This window comes from Ranitomeya variabilis, chromosome 2 (genome assembly GCF_051348905.1).
Source record: "Ranitomeya variabilis isolate aRanVar5 chromosome 2, aRanVar5.hap1, whole genome shotgun sequence".
Lineage (NCBI taxonomy): Eukaryota > Metazoa > Chordata > Amphibia > Anura > Dendrobatidae > Ranitomeya > Ranitomeya variabilis.
In genome coordinates, this window is record NC_135233.1 from 1,112,423,454 (window position 1) to 1,112,448,067 (window position 24,614).

At 44.5% G+C, this 24,614-nt stretch overlaps 2 protein-coding genes and 1 long non-coding RNA gene across 6 annotated transcripts in view; 2 read left to right on the forward strand and 1 right to left on the reverse strand.

Annotated features, from left to right (window-relative positions):
- The window catches only part of LOC143808887 (uncharacterized), a 121,554-nt gene that overhangs the window by 78,067 nt on the left and 18,873 nt on the right, over positions 1-24,614 (forward strand). The gene's annotated exons all lie outside the window — the stretch shown is intronic.
- On the reverse strand, positions 7,692-12,109 carry LOC143808889 (uncharacterized). 4 transcript variants are annotated; one of them, XR_013222017.1, is made up of 5 exons: positions 10,880-12,109; positions 10,483-10,657; positions 9,812-9,938; positions 9,569-9,738; positions 8,594-8,812 (listed from the first exon to the last, which is right to left on the reverse strand). XR_013222017.1 is itself a non-coding variant. In XM_077292066.1 (4 exons), the coding sequence occupies exons 1-4, from the start codon at positions 11,255-11,257 to the stop codon at positions 8,761-8,763; spliced, it is 1,446 nt and encodes a 481-aa protein (XP_077148181.1). In that variant the 5' UTR covers positions 11,258-12,109; the 3' UTR covers positions 8,594-8,760. The 4 variants fall into 4 exon arrangements, 3 of the variants coding, with proteins under 3 accessions (XP_077148180.1, XP_077148179.1, XP_077148181.1); XM_077292066.1 differs by having other exon boundaries at positions 9,812-10,657; XM_077292065.1 differs by having other exon boundaries at positions 7,692-10,657; positions 10,880-11,117; positions 11,246-12,109.
- On the forward strand, positions 14,668-15,867 carry LOC143808907 (uncharacterized). Its single transcript, XR_013222021.1, has 3 exons — positions 14,668-14,797; positions 14,871-15,040; positions 15,797-15,867. It is a non-coding gene; the product is annotated as an uncharacterized LOC143808907 (long non-coding RNA).

The following is a 24,614-nucleotide window of genomic DNA, read 5'->3' on the forward strand; positions in this document are numbered from 1 at the left end:
ACACGCAGGCAGAAAACAGGATTCAGCAAAAGAGGCCACTCTAGCTAAATAGGGAAAGATAGGACAGAATACTAAGCGGTCAGTATTAAAACCCTTCCAAAAATATCCACAGCAGATAGTACAAAAATTCCACAATCTTACTAAAGACATGGAATGTATATCTGCCACTCCAGAGAATCCAACAAGACTGAAAAAATAGTGACACAATCTAAGCTGGACAAAAAAACAATGAATAGCACAGAATTATTAAGCACACAGCATGTGTGCCACAGAAACAAAACCAGACACTTATCTTTGCTGATTTGGCAGAAGGAACCAAACAAGGACCAAAACCTCCCAGCAACCATGGACAACTGGCAAGGACTAATGAATCCTGCACGCCTAAATACCCCAGTCAGAACTGCAATCAGCAGATACACCTGACAAGGACTGCAACCCAGGGACAACTGCATTACAACCTACAACCACCGGAGGGAGCCCAAAAGCAGAATTCACAACAGTACCCCCCCCCCCCCCTTGAGGAGGGGTCACCGAACCCTCACCAGAGCCCCCAGGCTGATCAGCACGAGCCAGATGAAAAGCATGAACCAAATCAGCAGCATGGACATCAGAGGCAATAACCCAAGAATTATCCTCCTGGCCATAACCCTTTCATTTGACAAGATACTGAAGCCTCCGCCTCGAAAAACGAGAATCCAAAATCTTCTCAACCACATACTCCAACTCCCCATCAACCAACACAGGGGCCGGAGGATCAACAGAGGGAACAACGGGTACCACATATTTCCGCAATAAAGATCTATGGAAGACATTATGGATAGCAAAAGAGGCCAGAAGCGCCAATCGAAAAGACACCGGATTAATAATCCCAGAAATCCTATAAGGACCAATAAACCGAGGCTTAAACTTAGGAGAAGAAACCTTCATAGGAACATGACGGGAAGACAACCAGACCAGATCCCCAACCTGAAGCCGGGAACCAACACACCGACGACGGTTAGCAAAACGTTGAGCCTCCTCCTGAGACAACACCAAATTGTCCACCACATGAGCCCAAATCTGCTGCAACCTGTCAACCACAGAATCCACACCAGGACAGTCAGAAGGCTCAACCTGCCCAGAAGAAAAACGAGGATGAAAACCAAAATTACAAAAAAAAGGCGAAACCAAAGTAGCCGAACTAGCCCGATTATTAAGGGCAAACTCGGCCAATGGCAAAAAGGCCACCCAATCATCCTGATCGGCAGACACAAAGCATCTCAAATAAGTCTCCAAGGTCTGATTAGTTCGCTCGGTTTGGCCATTTGTCTGAAGATGAAATGCAGAGGAAAAAGATAAATCAATGCCCAGCCTAGCACAAAAGGCCCGCCAAAACCTAGAAACAAACTGGGAACCTCTGTCAGACACAATATTCTCCGGAATACCATGCAAACGAACCACATGCTGAAAAAACAATGAAACCAAATCTGAAGAGGAAGGCAATTTAGGCAAAGGCACCAAATGAACCATCTTAGAAAACCGGTCACAAACAACCCAGATAACCGACATCCTCTGGGAAACCGGAAGATCAGAAATAAAATCCATAGAAATATGCGTCCAGGGCCTCTCAGGGACCGGCAATGGCAAAAGCAACCAACTAGCACGGGAACAACAAGGCTTGGCCCGAGCACAAGTCCCACAGGACTGCACAAAAGAACGCACATCACGTGATAAAGAAGGCCACCAAAAGGACCTACCAACCAAGTCTCTGGTACCAAAAATACCAAGATGACCAGCCAACACAGAACAGTGAACCTCAGAAATCACTCTACTAGTCCATCTGTCAGGAACAAACAGTTTCCCCTCTGGACAGCAATCAGGTCTGTCAGCCTGAATTTCCTGAAGAACCCGTCGTAAATCAGGGGAAATAGCAGAAAGAACCACCCCTTCTTTCAGAATGCCGACCGGTTAAAGGACCTCAGGAGAATCAGGCAAAAAACTCCTAGAAAGGGCATCAGCCTTAATATTCTTAGCACCCGGAAGATACGAGACCACAAAATCAAAACGGGAAAAAAACAAGGACCATCGAGCCTGTCTAGGATTCAGCCGTTTGGCAGACTCGAGGTAAATCAAATTCTTATGATCGGTCAAGACCACAATACGGTGCTTAGCTCCCTGAAGCCAATGTCGCCACTCCTCAAATGCCCACTTCATAGCCAACAACTCCCGATTGCCGACATCATAATTGCGTTCAGCAGGCGAAAATTTACGGGAAAAGAATGCACATGGTTTCATCAAGGAACCAACAGGATCCCTCTGGAACAAAACGGCCCCTGCGCCAATCTCAGAAGCGTCAGTCTCAACCTGAAACGGAAGAGAAACATCCGGTTGGCGCAACACCGGAGCAGAAGTAAATCGACGTTTAAGCTCCTGAAAGGCAGAAACAGCCGCAGAGGACCAATTCGCCACATCAGCGCCTTTCTAAAAAGTTCGGCCAAAGCATCATCATTCCATTTTGTCAACACAGACCATTTTCTAAATTTCTGACAATACAATTCTGCCACCTCTTGACCCTGAGATAGGGCCAACAAGGTCTTCTCCTCTTGATCCACAGAATTAGGTTCATCATATTATAGTCCTAAAGCCTGAAAAAAGGAATCTACATTAAGCAAAGCCGGATTCCCAGATTCCAGGTAAAATGCCCAATCCTGTGGATCACCACGCAGCAGGGAATCCCCAGAGGATCGAGGTCTCAAAGCAAAAAACAGTTTACAGTTGTTTTTAAAACTCAAAAATTTGGACCTGTCACCAAAAAGCAAGTCAGGAGTAGGAATCTTCGGCTCTAAAACAGGAGTCTGAACAATATAATCAGAAATTCCCTGTACCCTAACAGCAAGCTGGTCTACACGAGAAGCTAATTCTTGAACATCCATGCTAACACAAGACTCCTTAGCCACCCAGAGAAAAAGAGGGAAGAAAAGGCAAAGCAAACTGCAGAAAAAAAAATGACTCAACACCTTTATTCCCTTCTTCTGAGATGCATTTAACTCATAGTTGGCCAGTTGTACGGTGACTTTGGAGCCGCATGAACTTTCTCTGGAGTAGGTGGAAACTGTACTGACCGCAAAACCTGAACTAACACCGCAACTAGAAGTAGCCGTGGGGTGTGCCTAACAAACCCTAGACACCTCGACACAGCCGGAGGACTAAATACCCCTATAGATGGAAATAGGAATACTACCTTGCCTCAGAGCAGAACCCCAAAGGATAGGCAGCCCCCACGAATATTGACTGTGAGTAGGAGAGGAAGGACACACGCAGGCAGAAAACAGGATTCAGCAAAAGAGGCCACTCTAGCTAAATAGGGAAAGATAGGACAGAATACTAAGCGGTCAGTATTAAAACCCTTCCAAAAATATCCACAGCAGATAATACAAAAATTCCACAATCTAACTAAAGACATGGAATGTATATCTGCCACTCCAGAGAATCCAACAAGACTGAAAAAATAGTGACACAATCTAAGCTGGACAAAAAAACAATGAATAGCACAGAATTATTAAGCACACAGCATGTGTGCCACAGAAACAAAACCAGACACTTATCTTTGCTGATTTGGCAGAAGGCAGAAGGAACCAAACAAGGACCAAAACCTCCCAGCAACCATGGACAACTGGCAAGGACTAATGAATCCTGCACGCCTAAATACCCCAGTCAGAACTGCAATCAGCAGATACACCTGACCAGGACTGCAACTCAGGGGCAACTGCATTACAACCTACAACCACCGGAGGGAGCCCAAAAGCAGAATTCACAACAGTCCCCATCCATTCTGTCCATTAACAAGAGGAAGGGAACCCCATTGCTCAGGTCTGACCAGATTGCAGATTTGAAGAGCACTTTAACCCCTTCATGACCCAGCCTATTTTGACCTTAATGACCTGGCCGTTTTTTGCAATTCTGACCAGTGTCCCTTTATGAGGTAATAACTCAGGAACACTTCAACGAATCCTAGCGGTTCTGAGATTGTTTTTTCGTGACATATTGGGCTTCATGTTAGTGGTAAATTTAGGTCGATAATTTTTGCGCTTATTTGTGAAAAAAATGGAAATTTGGCTAAACTTTTGAAAATTTCGCTATTTTCAAATTTTGAATTTATATTCTGTTAAACGAGAGAGTTATGTGACACAAAATAGTTAATAAATAACATTTCCCACATGTCTACTTAACATCAGCACAATTTTGGAAACAAAAGGTTTTTTTGCTATGATATTATAAGGGTTAAAATTTGACCAGCGATTTCTCATTTTTACAATGAAATTTACAAAACCATTTTTTTAGGGACCACCTCACATTTGAAGTCAGTTTGAAGGGTCTATATGGCTGAAAATACCCAAAAGTGACACCATTCTAAAAACTGCACCCCTCAACGTGCTCAAAACCACATTAAAGAAGTTTATTAACCCTTCAGGTGCTTCACAGCAGCAGAAGCAACATGGAAGGAAAAAATGAACATTTAACTTTTTAGTCACAAAAATGATCTTTTAGCAACAATTTTTTTTATTTTCCCAAGGGTAAAAAGAGAAATTGGACGCCAAAAGTTATTGTACAATTTGTCCTGAGTATGCCGATACCCCATATGTGGGGGGGGGACCACTGTTTGGGCACACGACAGGGCTCGGAAGGGAAAGAGCGCCATTTGACTTTTTCAATGAAAAATTGGCTCCAATCTTTAGCGGACACCATGTCGCGTTTGGAGAGCCCCTGTGTGCCTAAACATTGGAGCTCCCCCACAAGTGACCCCATTTTGGAAACTAGACCCCACAAGGAGCTTATCTAGATGCATAGTGAGCACTTTGAACCCCCAGGTGCTTCACAAATTGATCTGTAAAAATGAAAAGGTACTTTTTTTTCACAAAAAAATTCTTTTAGCCTCAATTTGTTCATTTCCACATGGGCAACAGGATATAATGGATCCTAAAATGTATTGGGCAATTTCTCCTGAGTTCACCGATACCTCATATGTGGGGGTAAACCACTGTTTGAGTGCACGGCAGGGCTCGGAAGGGAAGGAGCGCCATTTGACTTTTTGAATGAAAAATTAGCTCCAATCGTTAGCGGACACCATGTCTCGTTTGGACGGCCCCTGTTTGCCTAAACATTGGAGCTCCCCCACATGTGACCCCATTTTGGAAACTAGACCTCCCGTGGAACTAATCTAGATGTGTGGTGACCACTTTAAATCCCCAAGTGCTTCACAGAAGTTTATAACGCAGAGCCGTGAAAATGAAAAATCATTTTTCTTTCCTCAAAAATTATTTTTTAGCCCGCAATTTTTTTCCACAAGAGTAACAGGAGAAATTGGACCCCAAAAGTTGTTGTCCAGTTTATCCTGAGTACGCTGATACCCCATATGTGGGGGGGAACCACTGTTTGGGCACACGTCGGGGCTCGGAAGGGAAGTAGTGACGTTTTGGAATGGAGACTTTGATGGAATGGTCTGCGGTCATCATGTTACGTTTGCAGAGCCCCTGATGTGCCTAAACAGTAGAAACCCCCCACAAGTGACCCCATTTTGGAAACTAGATCCCCCAAAGAACTTATCTAGATATGTGGTGAGCACTTTTTACCCCCAAGTGCTTCACAGAAGTTTACAACGCAGAGCCGTGAAAATAAAAAATCATTTTTCTTTCCTCAAAAATGTTTTAGCAAGCAATTTTTTATTTTCGCAAGGGTAACAGGAGAAATTCAACCCCAATAGTTGTTGCCCAGTTTGTCCTGAGTATGCTGGTACCACATATGTCGGGGTATACCACAGTTTGGGCGCACGTCGGGGCTCGGAAGGGAGGGAGCACCATTTGACTTTTTGAACGCAAGATTGGCTGGAATCAATGGTGGCGCCATGTTGCATATGGAGACCCCTGATGTGCCTAAACAGTGGAAACCCCTCAATTCTAACTCCAACACTAACCCCCACACACCCCTAACCCTAATCCCAACTGTAGCCATAACCCTAATCACAACCCTAACCCCAACACACCCCTAACCCAACTCTAACCACAACCCTAACCCCAACACACCCCTAACCACAAGCCTAATCTTAACCCTATTTCCAACCCTAGCCCTAATTCCAACCCTAACTAATTCCAACCCTAACCCTAAGGCTATGTGCCCACGTTGCGGATTCGTGTGAGATTTTTCCGCACCATTTTTTAAAAATCCGCAGGTAAAAGGCACTGCGTTTTACCTGCAGATTTACCGTGGATTTCCAGTGTTTTTTGTGCGGATTTCACCTGCGGATTCCTATTGAGGAACAGGTGTAAAACGCTGCGGAATCCGCACAAAGAATTGACATGCTGCGGAAAATACAAGGCAGCGTTTCCGCACGATATTTTCCGCACCATGGGCACAGTGGATTTTGTTTTCCATAGGTTTACATGGTACTGTAAACTTGATGGAAAACTGCTACGAATCCGCAGCGGCCAATCCGCTGCGGATTCGCATCCAAATCCGCACCGTGTGCACATAGCCTAATTCTAAGGGTATGCGCACGCGCTGCGGATCCGCAGCGTTTCCGCAGCTGCGGGTCCGCAGCAGTTTCCCATGAGTTTACAGTTCAATGTAAACCTATGGGAAACAAAAAACGCTGTGCACATGCTGCAGAAAAAACTGCGCGGAAACGCAGCGGTTTACATTCCGCAGCATGTCACTTCTTTCTGCGGATTCCGTAGCGGTTTTACAGCTGCTCCTATAGAAAACCGCAGTTGGAAAACCGCAGTGAAATCCGCAGAAAAACTGCGGTAAATCCGCAGCGAGTTTGCACTGCGGATTTATCAAATCCGCTGCGGAAAAATCCGCAGAGGACCAGAATACGTGTGCACATAGCTGTTGTGAATTCCGTTCTTGGGCTCCCTCCTGTGGTTATGAATGGTACTTTTGTGGGTTCTGCCCTTGGGCTCCCTCTGGTGGTTTCGAGTGGAACTGCTGCTCCTTGAGTTTGGCTGTAGCAGCTGCTTTCATTAATCGGCTCCCCTGGCCTTGCTATTTAACTTGGCTCTGGTCTGTAGTTCATGCCAGCTGTCAATGTTCTCTGGGTTGGATTCAGATCTCTCCTTGGATTTCTCTGATGGCCTGTCCATTTCAGCATAAGATAAGTTCTTGCTAGTTCTTTGGTTGTTCCTTTGCTTTGAACAATTATTGTATGTAGGGGTGCACTCTCGCTGTATAAAGAAAAATAAGAAACAAGAAAAAGTGTGCAGAGCCAAGTCCAATGCATGAAATATGGAACAAAACAGAGAAAAGAATGGACTATAAATAGGCCCGCACAACTAAATATAGTAGAAAAGTACAATATCATTTATTATTTATTGGAACACCACGACAAAACAGGTTAAAAGCATTTAAAATACAACACCACATACAAAAAAACACTCCACAGAAATAATAGGAAATAAATTCATATGGCCATATAGCTTGTAAGCACAATGAAAAAAGTGTGCATAAGCATATATCCTCAGAGGCTAGCACAGCCAGAAACACACAGCTCCTAAAACTAAAATATTCTGTAGTAACTACACTGGATAGAGCACGAGCCACCTAATGGAGACCTGGCAAGAAATAATACTGAAGTGTGTAGCTTAATAAGATCTGGGCTGCATGCATAAGTGTAAGCATTCAGCTGAATGAAGCGACAGCTGTGCTAGAACCCATACCTAATCCGGCCAAATGATCCTAAGATAGAGTCCATGCCAACATGTCCGGCATCAGGACCAAAAATGGAGTGGGCAGAAGAAATCCCACGCGTATCGCCGCCGCAGCGGCTTCCTCAGGGAAAGTGAAAGAAGTGGTGATTAATCCACATATATAAACACTAATAATTACCGTCTGGAGTGTAAACAGCTGGACCGCTTGGAAGCAGGAGGCGGAAGTACGGGGGCGTGCGTCAATTAGGTATAGTGAAAAGCATACCGGAAGTAGCAGTAATCTCCATGGAGATAAGTGGCGGCTGCGCAAAACTGACTCACAAATGAGTCACATTGCGCAAGCGTCTAGAAGCAAGAGCGAAGGTGCGCATAGAATGAAATAGAAGACGGACAGAGGGAACAAGAAGAATAAAGGCACAACTTAAGATCAAGTATATATTTTGGTACAATAGCCGGTATGGTAAATAAAGCACCTAAAAGAGAGAACGAATGTTAATAAATGTACATTCCGGTGTACAGACGGAAAAAAAAAAAAACACATGCCCATGTAGATGTGTGGACCAAATATGACATGCAGGAATAAACATACATATCACGGTCCCATAAATACAACCTCCCACCAAAACAAACAGCTCCGCTGGTATCGACAAATAAAAGCTCGATAGCCAGTAAAGATGCAAAAAATAATATAATACCGCCATACACATATCAAATCGCAAAACAGATATTTCTTCACCGCTGAATGTCCATTTGGGGAAGCAAACGCATGTTATAGTACTGAAGTAGTCCACAAGAGCACACCACATGAGGTGCTCCAACGACCTCTACATTTTCTGCGGCGACGCCATCCGGCTTGAATGCCCACAAAGGGTACCATTAACAATCAGGTCATGTACAAATAAAGCCCGACGAATCCAATGTCCGATCCGGATCCGAATGACACGAAGTCCTGGTGGGTAAAATGGATTCCCATAAGGATACGAAAAAACAGACCAAAATATCAGATTGTAGCAGGTTCTTCCTTGCGTCTCCATAGAGATCCACAGGAGGTCCAATAGTGGTACTTCCATTTTCCAAATCATACAAAGGTTATAGCATAACCATGTGGACAGATCGCAACCATGTGGAAACTACAAGAATAACAAAAAGAGGATTATTATCCAAAAATATACAATAAAACCTCAAAGAGAACATGTACGTATGGAAAGGTGGATATAGAGCATTCCATTTGTTGGTCATCAACCTAGGAATCCCGTAAAGAGAAGCTCCTCATTCAATCCGAATGGGGCTACCGTTTGTAATTGGAAAATCCACCTGGATTCGACCTGTAACAAGATCCTACGCTTGTCCCCTCCTCTTTCATTATGACTCAGTTTATGCAGGCCCACAACCCAAAGACCAGAAGAAGTGCCCCCATGATGCGCCAGGAAATGTTCAGCCACTGGAGTAAGGGCCTTACCCTTCCTGGAGTCAGAAGCCGCTAAGTGTATTGTAGAAATATGTTTCTGGACCCGTTTTCTGAGTTCTTGTGACGTCTGTCCAACATACAATAGCTTGCAGGGACAGATAAGAGCATAGATCACGTTCCTCGATTTACAATTAATATAAGCCTTGAGTGAATGTCTACTCAAACGGATGGGATGGATAAAAGCATCTCGCGTCACAGCCATGTGGGGACAGATGTTACAGTCCCCACATGGAAAAGAACCCCTAAGGACAACGCCCCTGTTCAATCTTGTTGTAGGTCTTTGGAAATGACTTTTGGTGAGAAGATCTCTTAAATTTGGTGCTCGCCTGGCCACCATAAGGGGTCTCTCACTGGTGATGTCTGCCGTTTGAGGATCTATTCGTAAAATCTGCCAATGTTTAGATAAAATACTACTGACCTGTGTCCAACCACTGTTGTAGTCTGTGATGAACCTAGTTTGTGTATCCTGACACCGTCTCCTAGGGGACAGGAGTGATCTCTGGTCCTGGTTCCTTGCCCTTTGATAGGCCATAGAGATAATACGTTTCGGGTAACCCCTCTGCTGGAAGCGGTCCGTAAGGTCCCGAGCTTGAACCGAAAAATCACAGTCACGAGTACAGTTACGCCTGACACGTAAGAACTGTCCTGTGGGAACACCCACCTTAGTATGCCAGGGATGAAAGCTTGTAAACTCCAGAAGCGAGTTTGTTGCTGTCGGCTTACGATATAGATCCGTTGCCAGACCATTCCCATGGGAGAAGATCCTCAGATCCAAGAATGTAATCTCACTGGCAGAGAAAGAATAGGTGAGGTAGATATTGTAGGGATTAGAGTTTAGAGTATTGAAAAACTCAACACAATCTTCTTCCGTCCCCTTCCACAAAATAAAGATGTCATCTATGAAGCGAAGCCAGGCGTGGACATGGGTCGCAAATGCTGGTAATGGGTATACAAACTTTTCCTCCCACCAGCCAAGAAAGGTGTTTGCGTAGGCTGGTGCACATTTAGCGCCCATCGCCACGCCTGACTTCTGCAGATAGTATACCCTATCAAAAAGAAAAAAATTATGATGAAGCACAAATGTCAGCAAATCGAGCAGGAAAGAGTCATGGCCCCTATCTATAGAGCTATTTTGGTCCAAGAAATGCGTCACCGCCTCAATCCCCTCTTTATGTCCGATATTAGAATATAGCGATTCTACGTCACATGTAATTAGGAGAAAATTCTCCGGAAGTTCAATGTGCCCACATAAATCAATAAAATGTGCGGAATCACGGACAAATGAGGGGAGAGATGAGGCAATCGGCTGAAGGAAAAAATCCAGGTACTCACCTGCCCTTTCACACATACTGCCAACGCTGGAGACAATCGGTCTACCAGGGGGTCTCTGACTGTCCTTGTGTATTTTCGGCAGCATGTAGAATGTGGCCGTAACCGGGTTGGCTACCCACAAGTATTGTTTTTCTTGTTGGGTAATGATGGAAAGCTGTAGGGCCCTACAGAGAAGCTGTTCAAATTTAGAGAGAAAACGAGAAGAAGGGTCAGATGGAAGCCTTTGATAATATTGGGTGTTGCTCAGTTGTCTCTTGGCCTCAGCCTCATAAAGCTGGACAGACCATAACACCACATTGCCCCCTTTGTCTGCCTCTTTGATGGTAAATTCCTTATTGTTTTGTAGAGCTGTTAGGGCTCGTCTCTCATCTATATTTAGGTTTAGCGGGCCACTTACCCGGATAGGCATGGACAGGATATCCCGCTTGACCACTTCAAAGAAAATTTTAATGGCAGGCACCAAAGAAAAGGATGGTGTTCTAAGTGATTTATTCCTGTGTGGGAACCTTCTCCTGTCCAAACCGGATTCGTTTTCCTCCAGCAGTTCCAGCAGATCTTGAAAGGTGCGGCGTTCGTCTAAGGACATAGTGTGTAGAACATCGGGCTTGTTGTACATGACCTGAAAGGTAAGTTTCCTGCAAAGTAAGTATAGGTCCTTAATAAGGGTGAATTTATCAACCGAGTGTGTGGGAACAAATGAAAGACCTTTCTGAAGAACCGATAACTCCACCAACGTCAGATTATGGTTGGAAAGATTGATTACCTGAAGTGCCATAGAACTTGTATCCCGATCTGTTGTATTTTGACCAGAGATCCCAGTATCAATTACTTCCGCCTGGTTTGATAATTGTGACGGTATGGGGGTGTATGCCCCCTGTGTCGTATCAGTTTTCTCCTTACGCTTCTTGCGCTTCCCCCCTCGTCGGGTCCGTGGTCCACCTCGCTCCCGGTGGAGGACAAAAAATCACTTGAGTTCTCATCTCCATGAGAGGGAGCCACAGGTAAAGATGGTGATTGGCCCCTAGATGTTCTGGGGCGACGGGTATTACCCGTATGTCTCCATTTATAGGCCATCTTCTGTTCAAAATCAGATTTATCCCTCTGAAATTTCTTACATTTGCGCTGGGTGATCTCAATTTCATATTTGTCAATAGTATCCTTTAACTTGTTCTTAAAAACCAAGACTTGCCCCTCGTCAAAAGTGCACAATTTACTTTCTAATTCTTTGATAGTTATTTTGGTGGAAGTAAACAGCGATCTATCATGATCCAAGAGTAAATTCATTAGGATGGTGGAACAGCGTGTTAAACCTTGTTCCCACTGCTGCTGAAATGCATTAGTAGGTTCCCAGGCCGGAAAAATAGGTATGCGCAACCCCCTGGGGACAAAACCTGATTTAATGTATTCATCCAGGCTCCTAATGTTCCACCAAAGTCTAACACAAGTCTTATGAGCCCTAGTCAGATCTGAACACAATGCCGAAAAACCGTTATCTAGATTCACTGTCGGGGTCACAACATTCCCAAACATACTGGAAGATTTAGCTAGTAAGGCTGCTTCCCTAGTCTCCCAATCCATAGCTGAGCCAGCAGAAGGCACACCCAGAGAAAGAAAAAAAAAAAAAAAAAAAAAATGAGTAAAACTATATAGTAAATAACAGCACCATCCAAATAGATGTCTCCATAGAGATCCACAGGAGGTCCAATAGTGGTACTTCCATTTTCCAAATCATACAAAGGTTATAGCATAACCATGTGGACAGATCGCAACCATGTGGAAACTACAAGAATAACAGTTTATAGTCCATTCTTTTCTCTGTTTTGTTCCATATTTCATGCATTGGACTTGGCTCTGCACACTTTTTCTTGTTTCTTATTTTTCTTTATACAGCGAGAGTGCACCCCTACATACAATAATTGTTCAGAGTGTAGCCCTGTGTTCCAGGGCAAGTTTCTTGGGGTTGCACACATCTATTTGGATGGTGCTGTTATTTACTATATAGTTTTACTCATTTTTTTTTTTTTTTTTTTTTTCTTTCTCTGGGTGTGCCTTCTGCTGGCTCAGCTATGGATTGGGAGACTAGGGAAGCAGCCTTACTAGCTAAATCTTCCAGTATGTTTGGGAATGTTGTGACCCCGACAGTGAATCTAGATAACGGTTTTTCGGCATTGTGTTCAGATCTGACTAGGGCTCATAAGACTTGTGTTAGACTTTGGTGGAACATTAGGAGCCTGGATGAATACATTAAATCAGGTTTTGTCCCCAGGGGGTTGCGCATACCTATTTTTCCGGCCTGGGAACCTACTAATGCATTTCAGCAGCAGTGGGAACAAGGTTTAACACGCTGTTCCACCATCCTAATGAATTTACTCTTGGATCATGATAGATCGCTGTTTACTTCCACCAAAATAACTATCAAAGAATTAGAAAGTAAATTGTGCACTTTTGACGAGGGGCAAGTCTTGGTTTTTAAGAACAAGTTAAAGGATACTATTGACAAATATGAAATTGAGATCACCCAGCGCAAATGTAAGAAATTTCAGAGGGATAAATCTGATTTTGAACAGAAGATGGCCTATAAATGGAGACATACGGGTAATACCCGTCGCCCCAGAACATCTAGGGGCCAATCACCATCTTTACCTGTGGCTCCCTCTCATGGAGATGAGAACTCAAGTGATTTTTTGTCCTCCACCGGGAGCGAGGTGGACCACGGACCCGACGAGGGGGGAAGCGCAAGAAGCGTAAGGAGAAAACTGATACGACACAGGGGGCATACACCCCCATACCGTCACAATTATCAAACCAGGCAGAAGTAATTGATACTGGGATCTCTGGTCAAAATACAACAGATCGGGATACAAGTTCTATGGCACTTCAGGTAATCAATCTTTCCAACCATAATCTGACGTTGGTGGAGTTATCGGTTCTTCAGAAAGGTCTTTCATTTGTTCCCACACACTCGGTTGATAAATTCACCCTTATTAAGGACCTATACTTACTTTGCAGGAAACTTACCTTTCAGGTCATGTACAACAAGCCCGATGTTCTACACACTATGTCCTTAGACGAACGCCGCACCTTTCAAGATCTGCTGGAACTGCTGGAGGAAAACGAATCCGGTTTGGACAGGAGAAGGTTCCCACACAGGAATAAATCACTTAGAACACCATCCTTTTCTTTGGTGCCTGCCATTAAAATTTTCTTTGAAGTGGTCAAGCGGGATATCCTGTCCATGCCTATCCGGGTAAGTGGCCCGCTAAACCTAAATATAGATGAGAGACGAGCCCTAACAGCTCTACAAAACAATAAGGAATTTACCATCAAAGAGGCAGACAAAGGGGGCAATGTGGTGTTATGGTCTGTCCAGCTTTATGAGGCTGAGGCCAAGAGACAACTGAGCAACACCCAATATTATCAAAGGCTTCCATCTGACCCTTCTTCTCGTTTTCTCTCTAAATTTGAACAGCTTCTCTGTAGGGCCCTACAGCTTTCCATCATTACCTAACAAGAAAAACAATACTTGTGGGTAGCCAACCCGGTTACGGCCACATTCTACATGCTGCCGAAAATACACAAGGACAGTCAGAGACCCCCTGGTAGACCGATTGTCTCCAGCGTTGGCAGTATGTGTGAAAGGGTAGGTGAGTACCTGGATTTTTTCCTTCAGCCGATTGCCTCATCTCTCCCCTCATTTGTCCGTGATTCCGCACATTTTATTGATTTATGTGGGCACATTGAACTTCCGGAGAATTTTCTCCTAATTACATGTGACGTAGAATCGCTATATTCTAATATCGGACATAAAGAGGGGATTGAGGCGGTGACGCATTTCTTGGACCAAAATAGCTCTATAGATAGGGGCCATGACTCTTTCCTGCTCGATTTGCTGACATTTGTGCTTCATCATAATTTTTTTCTTTTTGATAGGGTATACTATCTGCAGAAGTCAGGCGTGGCGATGGGCGCTAAATGTGCACCAGCCTACGCAAACACCTTTCTTGGCTGGTGGGAGGAAAAGTTTGTATACCCATTACCAGCATTTGCGACCCATGTCCACGCCTGGCTTCGCTTCTTAGATGACATCTTTATTTTGTGGAAGGGGACGGAAGAAGATTGTGTTGAGTTTTTCAATACTCTAAACTCTAATCCCTACAATATCTACCTCACCTATTCTTTCTCTGCCAGTGAGATTACATTCTTGGATCTGAGGATCTTCTCCCATGGGAATGGTCTGGCAACGGATCTATATCGTAAGCCGACAGCAACAAACTCGCTTCTGGAGTTTACAAGCTTTCATCCCTGGCATACTAAGGTGGGTGTTCCCACAGGACAGTTCTTACGTGTCAGGCGTAACTGTACTCGTGACTGTGATTTTTCGGTTCAAGCTCGGGACCTTACGGACCGCTTCCAGCAGAGGGGTTACCCGAAACGTATTATCTCTATGGCCTATCAAAGGGCAAGGAACCAGGACCAGAGATCACTCCTGTCCCCTAGGAGACGGTGTCAGGATACACAAACTAGGTTCATCACAGACTACAACAGTGGTTGGACACAGGTCAGTAGTATTTTATCTAAACATTGGCAGATTTTACGAATAGATCCTCAAACGGCAGACATCACCAGTGAGAGACCCCTTATGGTGGCCAGGCGAGCACCAAATTTAAGAGATCTTCTCACCAAAAGTCATTTCCAAAGACCTACAACAAGATTGAACAGGGGCGTTGTCCTTAGGGGTTCTTTTCCATGTGGGGACTGTAACATCTGTCCCCACATGGCTGTGACGCGAGATGCTTTTATCCATCCCATCCGTTTGAGTAGACATTCACTCAAGGCTTATATTAATTGTAAATCGAGGAACGTGATCTATGCTCTTATCTGTCCCTGCAAGCTATTGTATGTTGGACAGACGTCACAAGAACTCAGAAAACGGGTCCAGAAACATATTTCTACAATACACTTAGCGGCTTCTGACTCCAGGAAGGGTAAGGCCCTTACTCCAGTGGCTGAACATTTCCTGGCGCATCATGGGGGCACTTCTTCTGGTCTTTGGGTTGTGGGCCTGCATAAACTGAGTCATAATGAAAGAGGAGGGGACAAGCGTAGGATCTTGTTACAGGTCGAATCCAGGTGGATTTTCCAATTACAAACGGTAGCCCCATTCGGATTGAATGAGGAGCTTCTCTTTACGGGATTTCTAGGTTGATGACCAACAAATGGAATGCTCTATATCCACCTTTCCATACGTACATGTTCTCTTTGAGGTTTTATTGTATATTTTTGGATAATAATCCTCTTTTTGTTATTCTTGTAGTTTCCACATGGTTGCGATCTGTCCACATGGTTATGCTATAACCTTTGTATGATTTGGAAAATGGAAGTACCACTATTGGACCTCCTGTGGATCTCTATGGAGATGCAAGGAAGAACCTGCTACAATCTGATATTTTGGTCTGTTTTTTCGTATCCTTATGGGAATCCATTTTACCCACCAGGACTTCGTGTCATTCGGATCCGGATCGGACATTGGATTCGTCGGGCTTTATTTGTACATGACCTGATTGTTAATGGTACCCTTTGTGGGCATTCAAGCCGGATGGCGTCGCCGCAGAAAATGTAGAGGTCGTTGGAGCACCTCATGTGGTGTGCTCTTGTGGACTACTTCAGTACTATAACATGCGTTTGCTTCCCCAAATGGACATTCAGCGGTGAAGAAATATCTGTTTTGCGATTTGATATGTGTATGGCGGTATTATATTATTTTTTGCATCTTTACTGGCTATCGAGCTTTTATTTGTCGATACCAGCGGAGCTGTTTGTTTTGGTGGGAGGTTGTATTTATGGGACCGTGATATGTATGTTTATTCCTGCATGTCATATTTGGTCCACACATCTACATGGGCATGTGTTTTTTTTTTTTTCCGTCTGTACACCGGAATGTACATTTATTAACATTCGTTCTCTCTTTTAGGTGCTTTATTTACCATACCGGCTATTGTACCAAAATATATACTTGATCTTAAGTTGTGCCTTTATTCTTCTTGTTCCCTCTGTCCGTCTTCTATTTCATTCTATGCGCACCTTCGCTCTTGCTTCTAGACGCTTGCGCAATGTGACTCATTTGTGAGTCAGTTTTGCGCAGCCGCCACTTATCTCCATGGAGATTACTGCTACTTCCGGTATGCTTTTCACTATACCTAATTGACGCACGCCCCCGTACTTCCGCCTCCTGCTTCCAAGCGGTCCAGCTGTTTACACTCCAGACGGTAATTATTAGTGTTTATATATGTGGATTAATCACCACTTCTTTCACTTTCCCTGAGGAAGCCGCTGCGGCGGCGATACGCGTGGGATTTCTTCTGCCCACTCCATTTTTGGTCCTGATGCCGGACATGTTGGCATGGACTCTATCTTAGGATCATTTGGCCGGATTAGGTATGGGTTCTAGCACAGCTGTCGCTTCATTCAGCTGAATGCTTACACTTATGCATGCAGCCCAGATCTTATTAAGCTACACACTTCAGTATTATTTCTTGCCAGGTCTCCATTAGGTGGCTCGTGCTCTATCCAGTGTAGTTACTACAGAATATTTTAGTTTTAGGAGCTGTGTGTTTCTGGCTGTGCTAGCCTCTGAGGATATATGCTTATGCACACTTTTTTCATTGTGCTTACAAGCTATATGGCCATATGAATTTATTTCCTATTATTTCTGTGGAGTGTTTTTTTGTATGTGGTGTTGTATTTTAAATGCTTTTAACCTGTTTTGTCGTGGTGTTCCAATAAATAATAAATGATATTGTACTTTTCTACTATATTTAGTTGTGCGGGCCTATTTATAGTCCATTCTTTTCTCTGTTTTGTTCCTTTGCTTTGGACTTACTGCTCAGTTTAAGTTATGTTTCTTTTTGTCCAGCTTGTCATTATGAAATATTCAGGCTAGCTGGAAGCTCTGGGGAAGCAGATTTGCCCCTCCACACCGTGAGTCGGTGTGGAGATCATTTTTGTAAACTCTGCGTGGATTTTTAGTTTTTAATACTGACCGCACAGTATCCTTTTCTATTTCTGTCTATTTAGATTAGTATTGACCTCCTTTGCTAAAATCTGTTTTCATTTCTGTGTGTGTCATTTCCCTCTCCACTCACAGTCAATATTTGTGGGGGGCTATCTTTCCTTTTGGGAATTTCTCTGAGGCAAGATAGTTTTCTGTTTCCATCTTTAGGGGTAGTTAGTTCTTAGGCTGTGACGAGGTGTCTAGGGAGAGTTAGGGACACTCCACGGCTATTTCTAGTGTTGGTGTTAGGAGTAGGAACTGCGGTCAGTAAAGCTACCACCTCCTCAGAGCTTGTCCCATGATTCATTTTACCCACCAGGTCATATCAGTGCTGCTCCGTAACCACCAGGTCATAACAGTACAGCTGGCCCACAATGTGTTGAATGCATCTCAAAAGAGGGAAAAGAAAGTTCTGAGTCATTTTTTTTTCCTTTGCAGCTTGGTTTGTCTTTTTTTTCCCCTTAATCTTTGGGTGGTTCAGGATTCTGGTGCTGATATGGAGGTTCAGGGTCTGTCCTCGCGTGTCGATCATCTCGCTGCAAGGGTACAGAGTATCCAAGATTATGTTGTTCAGACTCCGGTTTCTGAGCCTAGAATTCCTATTCCTGATTTGTTTTCTGGGGATAGATCTAAATTTTTGAACTTTAAAAATAATTGCAGATTGTTTTTTGCTCTGGAACCCCGTTCCTCTGGTGACCCCATGCAGCAGGTGAAGATTGTCATTTCTCTGCTACGTGGAGACCCGCAGGACTGGGCATTCTTCCTTGAGCCAGGGAATCCTGCATTGCTCAATGTAGACGCATTTTTTCAAGCACTCGGACTGCTGTATGATGAACCTAATTCTGTGGATCAGGCAGAAAAAATCTTGCTGGCTCTGTGTCAGGGTCAGGAGGCAGCAGAAGTATACTGCCAGAAATTTAGAAAGTGGTCTGTGCTCACAAAATGGAATGAGGATGCCCTAGCAGCTATTTTCTGAAAGGGTCTTTCTGAAGCCCTTAAAGATGTTATGGTGGGGTTCCCCACACCTGCTGGTTTGAACGAATCAATGTCTCTGGCCATTCAGATTGATCGGCGCCTGCGCGAGCGCAAGGTGGTGCACCATATGGCAGTGTCCTCTGAGCGGAGTCCTGAGCTTATGCAATGTGATAGGATTTTGACTAGAGTAGAACGGCAGGAATTCAGACGTCAGAATGGGCTGTGCTTTTACTGTGGTGACTCTACTCATGCTATTTCTGATTGTCCTAAGCGTACTAAGAGGGTCGCTAGGTCTGTTACCATTAGTACTGTACAGCCTAAATTTCTCTTGTCTGTTACCCTGATTTGCTCATTGTCGTCCTTTTCTGTAATGGCATTTGTGGATTCTGGCGCTGCCCTGAACTTAATGGACTTAGAATTTGCCAAACGCTGTGGTTTTTCCTTGGAGCCTTTGCAGAGCCCTATTCCCTTGAGGGGGATTGATGCTACGCCATTGGCCAAGAATAAACCTCAGTACTGGACACAGTTGACCATGTACATGGCTCCAGCACATCAGGAATATATTCGCTTTTTGGTGTTGAATAATTTGCATGATGTTGTTGTGCTGGGTTTTCCATGGTTACAGGTACATAATCCGGTGCTGGATTGGAAATCTATGTCTGTGACTAGTTGGGGTTGCCAGGGGATGCATTGTGATATTCCTTTGATGTCAATTTCCTCTTCCCCCTCTTCTGAAGTTCCTGAGTTTTTGTCGGATTTCCAGGATATATTTGATGAGCCCAAGTCCAGTTCCCTACCTCCTCATAGGGACTGTGATTGTGCTATTAACTTGATTCCTGGCTCTAAGTTCCCTAAGGGTCGACTTTTCAATCTGTCTGTGCCAGAGCATGCCGCTATGCGGAGTTATGTAAAGGAGTCCTTAGAGAAGGGGCATATTCGCCCGTCTTCGTCACCGTTGGGAGCGGGGTTCTTTTTTGTTGCCAAGAAGGATGGCTCCTTGAGGCCCTGTATAGATTATCGCCTTCTCAATAAGATCACGGTCAAATTCCAGTACCCTTTACCTTTGCTTTCTGATTTGTTTGCTCGGATTAAGGGGGCAAGCTGGTTTACCAAGATTGACCTTCGAGGGGCGTATAATCTTGTTCGTATTAAACAGGGGGATGAATGGAAAACAGCATTTAATACGCCCGAAGGCCATTTTGAATATCTTGTGATGCCTTTCGGGCTCTCTAATGCTCCATCTGTGTTTCAATCCTTTATGCATGATATTTTCCGGGATTATCTGGATAAATTCATGATTGTATATTTGGATGATATTTTGTTTTTTTCTGATGATTGGGAGTCTCATGTGAAGCAGGTCAGGATGGTATTTCAGATCCTTCGTGCTAATGCATTGTTTGTGAAGGGGTCGAAGTGCCTTTTTGGAGTTCAGAAGGTTTCTTTTTTGGGTTTCATTTTTTCTCCCTCGGCTATTGAAATGGACCCTGTTAAGGTCCAGGCCATTCATGATTGGACTCAACCCACATCTGTGAAGAGCCTTCAGAAATTTTTGGGCTTTGCTAATTTTTATCGCCGCTTCATTGCTAATTTTTCTACTGTGGTTAAACCTCTGACTGATTTGACGAAGAAAGGTGCTGATGTGGTGAATTGGTCCTCTGCGGCTGTGGAGGCCTTTCAGGAGCTTAAACGTCGTTTTACTTCTGCCCCTGTGTTGCGTCAGCCAGATGTTTCTCTCCCTTTTCAGGTTGAGGTTGACGCTTCTGAGATTGGGGCAGGAGCCGTTTTGTCTCAGAGAAGTTCTGATGGCTCTTTGATGAAGCCGTGTGCTTTCTTCTCCAGAAAGTTTTCGCCTGCTGAGCGTAATTATGATGTCGGCAATCGGGAGTTGTTTTCTATGAAGTGGGCATTTGAGGAGTGGCGACATTGGCTTGAGGGAGCTAAGCATCACGTTGTGGTCTTGACCGATCATAATCTGATTTACCTCGAGTCTGCCAAGCGGTTGAATCCTAGACAGGCTCGATGGTCTCTGTTTTTCTCCCGTTTTGATTTTGTGGTCTCGTATCTTCCGGGATCTAAGAATGTGAAGGCTGATGCCCTTTCTAGGAGTTTTTTGCCTGATTCTCTGGGAGTCCTTGAGCCGGCTGGTATTCTCAAGGAGGGGGTGATTCTTTCTGCCATCTCCCCTGATTTGCGGCGGGTGCTTCAGGAGTTTCAGGCTGATAGACCTGACCGCTGTCCAGTGGGGAAACTGTTTGTTCCTGATAGATGGACTAGTAAGGTAATTTCTGAGATTCATTGTTCTGTATTGGCTGGTCATCCTGGGATTTTTGGTACCAGAGATTTGGTTGCCAGGTCCTTTTGGTGGCCTTCCTTGTCGCGGGATGTGCGTTCTTTCGTGCAGTCCTGTGGGACCTGTGCCCGGGCCAAGCCCTGCTGTTCCCGTGTTAGTGGGTTGCTTTTGCCTTTGCCGGTCCCTGGGAGGCCCTGGACGCATATTTCCATGGATTTTATTTCTGATCTTCCTGTTTCTCAGAAGATGTCTGTCATCTGGGTGGTTTGTGACCGGTTTTCTAAGATGGTCCATTTGGTACCTTTGCCTAAGTTGCCTTCCTCCTCTGATTTGGTTCCATTATTTTTTCAGCATGTGGTTTGTTTGCATGGCATTCCGGAGAATATTGTTTCTGACAGAGGTTCCCAGTTTGTTTCTAGGTTTTGGCGGTCCTTTTGTGCTAGAATGGGCATTGATTTGTCTTTTTCTTCAGCATTTCATCCTCAGACAAATGGCCAAACGGAGCGAACCAATCAGACCTTGGAAACCTATTTGAGATGGATGCTTTGTGTCTGCTGATCAGGATGATTGGGTGACCTTCTTGCCGTTGGCCGAGTTTGCCCTTAATAATCGGGCTAGTTCGGCTACCTTGGTTTCGTCTTTTTTTTGTAACTTCGGTTTTCATCCTCGTTTTTCTTCGGGGCAGGTTGAGCCTTCGGACTGTCCTGGTGTGGATTCTGTGGTGGACAGGTTGCAGCGGATTTGGACTCATGTGGTGGACAATTTAACGTTGTCTCAGGAAAAGGCTCAACGTTTTGCTAACCGTCGTCGGTGCGTTGGTCCCCGGCTTCGTGTTGGGGATTTGGTCTGGTTGTCTTCTCGTCATGTTCCTATGAAGGTTTCTTCCCCTAAGTTCAAGCCTCGCTTTATTGGTCCTTATAAGATTTCTGAAATTATCAATCCGGTGTCTTTTCGTTTGGCCCTTCCAGCTTCTTTTTCCATTCATAATGTGTTCCATAGATCTTTGTTGCGGAGATATGTGGTGCCCATGGTCCCCTCCGTTGACCCTCCTGCTCCGGTGTTGGTTGAGGGGGAGTTGGAATATGTGGTGGAGAAGATTTTGGATTCTCGTCTTTCGAGGCGGAAGCTTCAGTATCTGGTCAAGTGGAAGGGTTATGGCCAGGAGGATAATTCTTGGGTTGTGCCTCCGATGTCCATGCTGCCGATTTGGTTCGTGCTTTTCATTTGGCTCGTCCTGATCGGCCTGGGGGCTCTGGTGAGGGTTCGGTGACCCCTCCTCAAGGGGGGGTACTGTTGTGAATTCCGTTCTTGGGCTCCCTCCTGTGGTTATGAATGGTACTTTTGTGGGTTCTGCCCTTGGGCTCCCTCTGGTGGTTTCGAGTGGAACTGCTGCTCCTTGAGTTTGGCTGTAGCAGCTGCTTTCAATAATCGACTCCCCTGGCCTTGCTATTTAACTTGGCTCTGGTTTGTAGTTCATGCCAGCTGTCAATGTTCTCTGGGTTGGATTCAGATCTCTCCTTGGATTTCTCTGATGGCCTGTCCATTTCAGCATAAGATAAGTTCTTGCTAGTTCTTTGGTTGTTCCTTTGCTTTGGACTTACTGCTCAGTTTAAGTTATGTTTCTTTTTGTCCAGCTTGTCATTATGAAATATTCAGGCTAGCTGGAAGCTCTGGGGAAGCAGATTTGCCCCTCCACACCGTGAGTCGGTGTGGAGATCATTTTTGTAAACTCTGCGTGGTTTTTAGTTTTTAATACTGACCGCACAGTATCCTTTTCTATTTCTGTCTATTTAGATTAGTATTGGCCTCCTTTGCTAAAATCTGTTTTCATTTCTGTGTGTGTCATTTCCCTCTCCACTCACAGTCAATATTTGTGGGGGGCTATCTTTCCTTTTGGGAATTTCTCTGAGGCAAGATAGTTTTCTGTTTCCATCTTTAGGGGTAGTTAGTTCTTAGGCTGTGACGAGGTGTCTAGGGAGAGTTAGGAACACTCCACGGCTATTTCTAGTGTTGGTGTTAGGAGTAGGAACTGCGGTCAGTAAAGCTACCACCTCCTTAGAGCTTGTCCCATGATTCAGTTTACCCACCAGGTCATATCAGTCCTGCTCCGTAACCACTAGGTCAAAACACATAGCCTTACCCTAACCCTAATTCTAACCCTAGCCCTAACCCTAACCCTAGTGGAAAAATAAAAGTAAATATATTTTCTTTTTTTTTATTGTCCCTACCTATGGGGGTGATAAAGTGGGGGGTTCATTTACTATTTTTTTTATTTTGATCACTGACAGGAGGACGGAGGGGAGCGGACCACAGAACGGAGGACTGGGGAGGAGATCGGTGGCGGTGGCGTGGGGCAGATCAGGGTTTCCAGCCATTGTCGATGATATTGCAGCATCGGCCATGGCTGGATTGTAATATTTCACCACTTTTCATAGGTGAAATATTACAAATTGCTCTGATTGGCTGTTGCACTTTCAACAGCCAATCAGTGCGATCGTAGCCACGTGGGGGCAAAGCCACCCCCCCTGGGCTGAAGTACCACTTCTCCTGTCCCTGCAGATCAGGTGAAATTGGAGTTAACCCTTTCACCCGATCTGCAGGGACACGATCCCTCCATGACGCCACATAGGCTTCACAGGTCTGATTGGCACCGACTTTCATGACGCCTACGTGGCGTCACAGGTCGGGAAGGGGTAAAAGAGTTGTATAATTCTCAATTAAACCTTACTGTAGAAGATATTGATGAATATTTAGACCAGGTTGAATTTCCTACACTTTCTGATGAGGACCAGGCATTCTTGGATAGGGATATCACTTTGGAGGAAATCTGGGAAGCAACCATGTCCCTTTCTAATGGAAAAACTCCCGGACCTGACGGTATGCCCACGGAACTTTATAAAAGATATTTAGACCAATTAGGGCCTATTCTGTTGCAGACCCTATCTCAAGCACTAGCAGGACATTCGCTCCCACAATCCTTTTATGATGCCACTATTGTGGTGATCCCAAAGCCTGACAAGCCTGCTGAGGAGTGTGATTCTTACCGTCCCATATCCTTGCTCAATACTGACTATAAAATGCTTATGAAACTTATTGCTAATAGACTGATGGCTGTAATACTGGGTATTATACATGAGGACCAAACTGGTTTTATGCCAGGAAGATCTACCTCCTCTAATATAAGAAGAGTGCAGGTGGTGACGCAGATAGGCCATAAATATAAAAGGCCTTGGGCAATAGCTTCTTTAGATACTGCAAAGGCCGTTGATTCATTGGAGTGGAAATTTCTGCAACGGGTGCTTCTGAAATTTGGTTTCTCTGTTAAATTTTGCAATGGATTGAATTGTTATATCGCATGCCGAGAGCTAATATAATGGTAAATGGCATGCTATCGGAGTATTTCACTCTGAGCAGGGGCACCAGACAGGGCTGCCCACTATCCCCAATGCTCTTTGCACTGGCAATTGAACCAATTGCACTTAAAATTAGACAAGATCATTTGGTGGAGGGAATCGACATAAACTCTAGGGTGGATAAGGCAGGATTATATGCGGATGACCTGGCGCTCTTCCTGGATAAGATTGGACAGTCCCTTCCTAGAGCGATTGACCTTATTAATTGCTTTGGAGAATTGTCGGGTCTTAAAATTAATTGGAGCAAATTGGTGGTTATGGCAATAGTGGATAATATAGCAGTACCCGTGTTGTTTGGTTTAAAAGTAGTAAAAACATTTAAATATTTTGGCATTGTAATTAACCAAAATCCAATTAAAGATCTTGGAGACAATATATATCCCCTCGAGGATATGATGAATAA

Excerpts from the sequence above, each read along its gene's own strand:
- LOC143808889 (XM_077292064.1), bottom strand. The coding sequence starts at position 11,257 with ATGGCACTTCAGGTAATCAATCTTTCCAACCATAATCTGACGTTGGTG. Across the intron at positions 10,658-10,879 it reads TCCTGTCCATGCCTATCCGG|CTTCTCTGTAGGGCCCTACA; the intron begins GTAAGTGGCCCG and ends AAATTTGAACAG.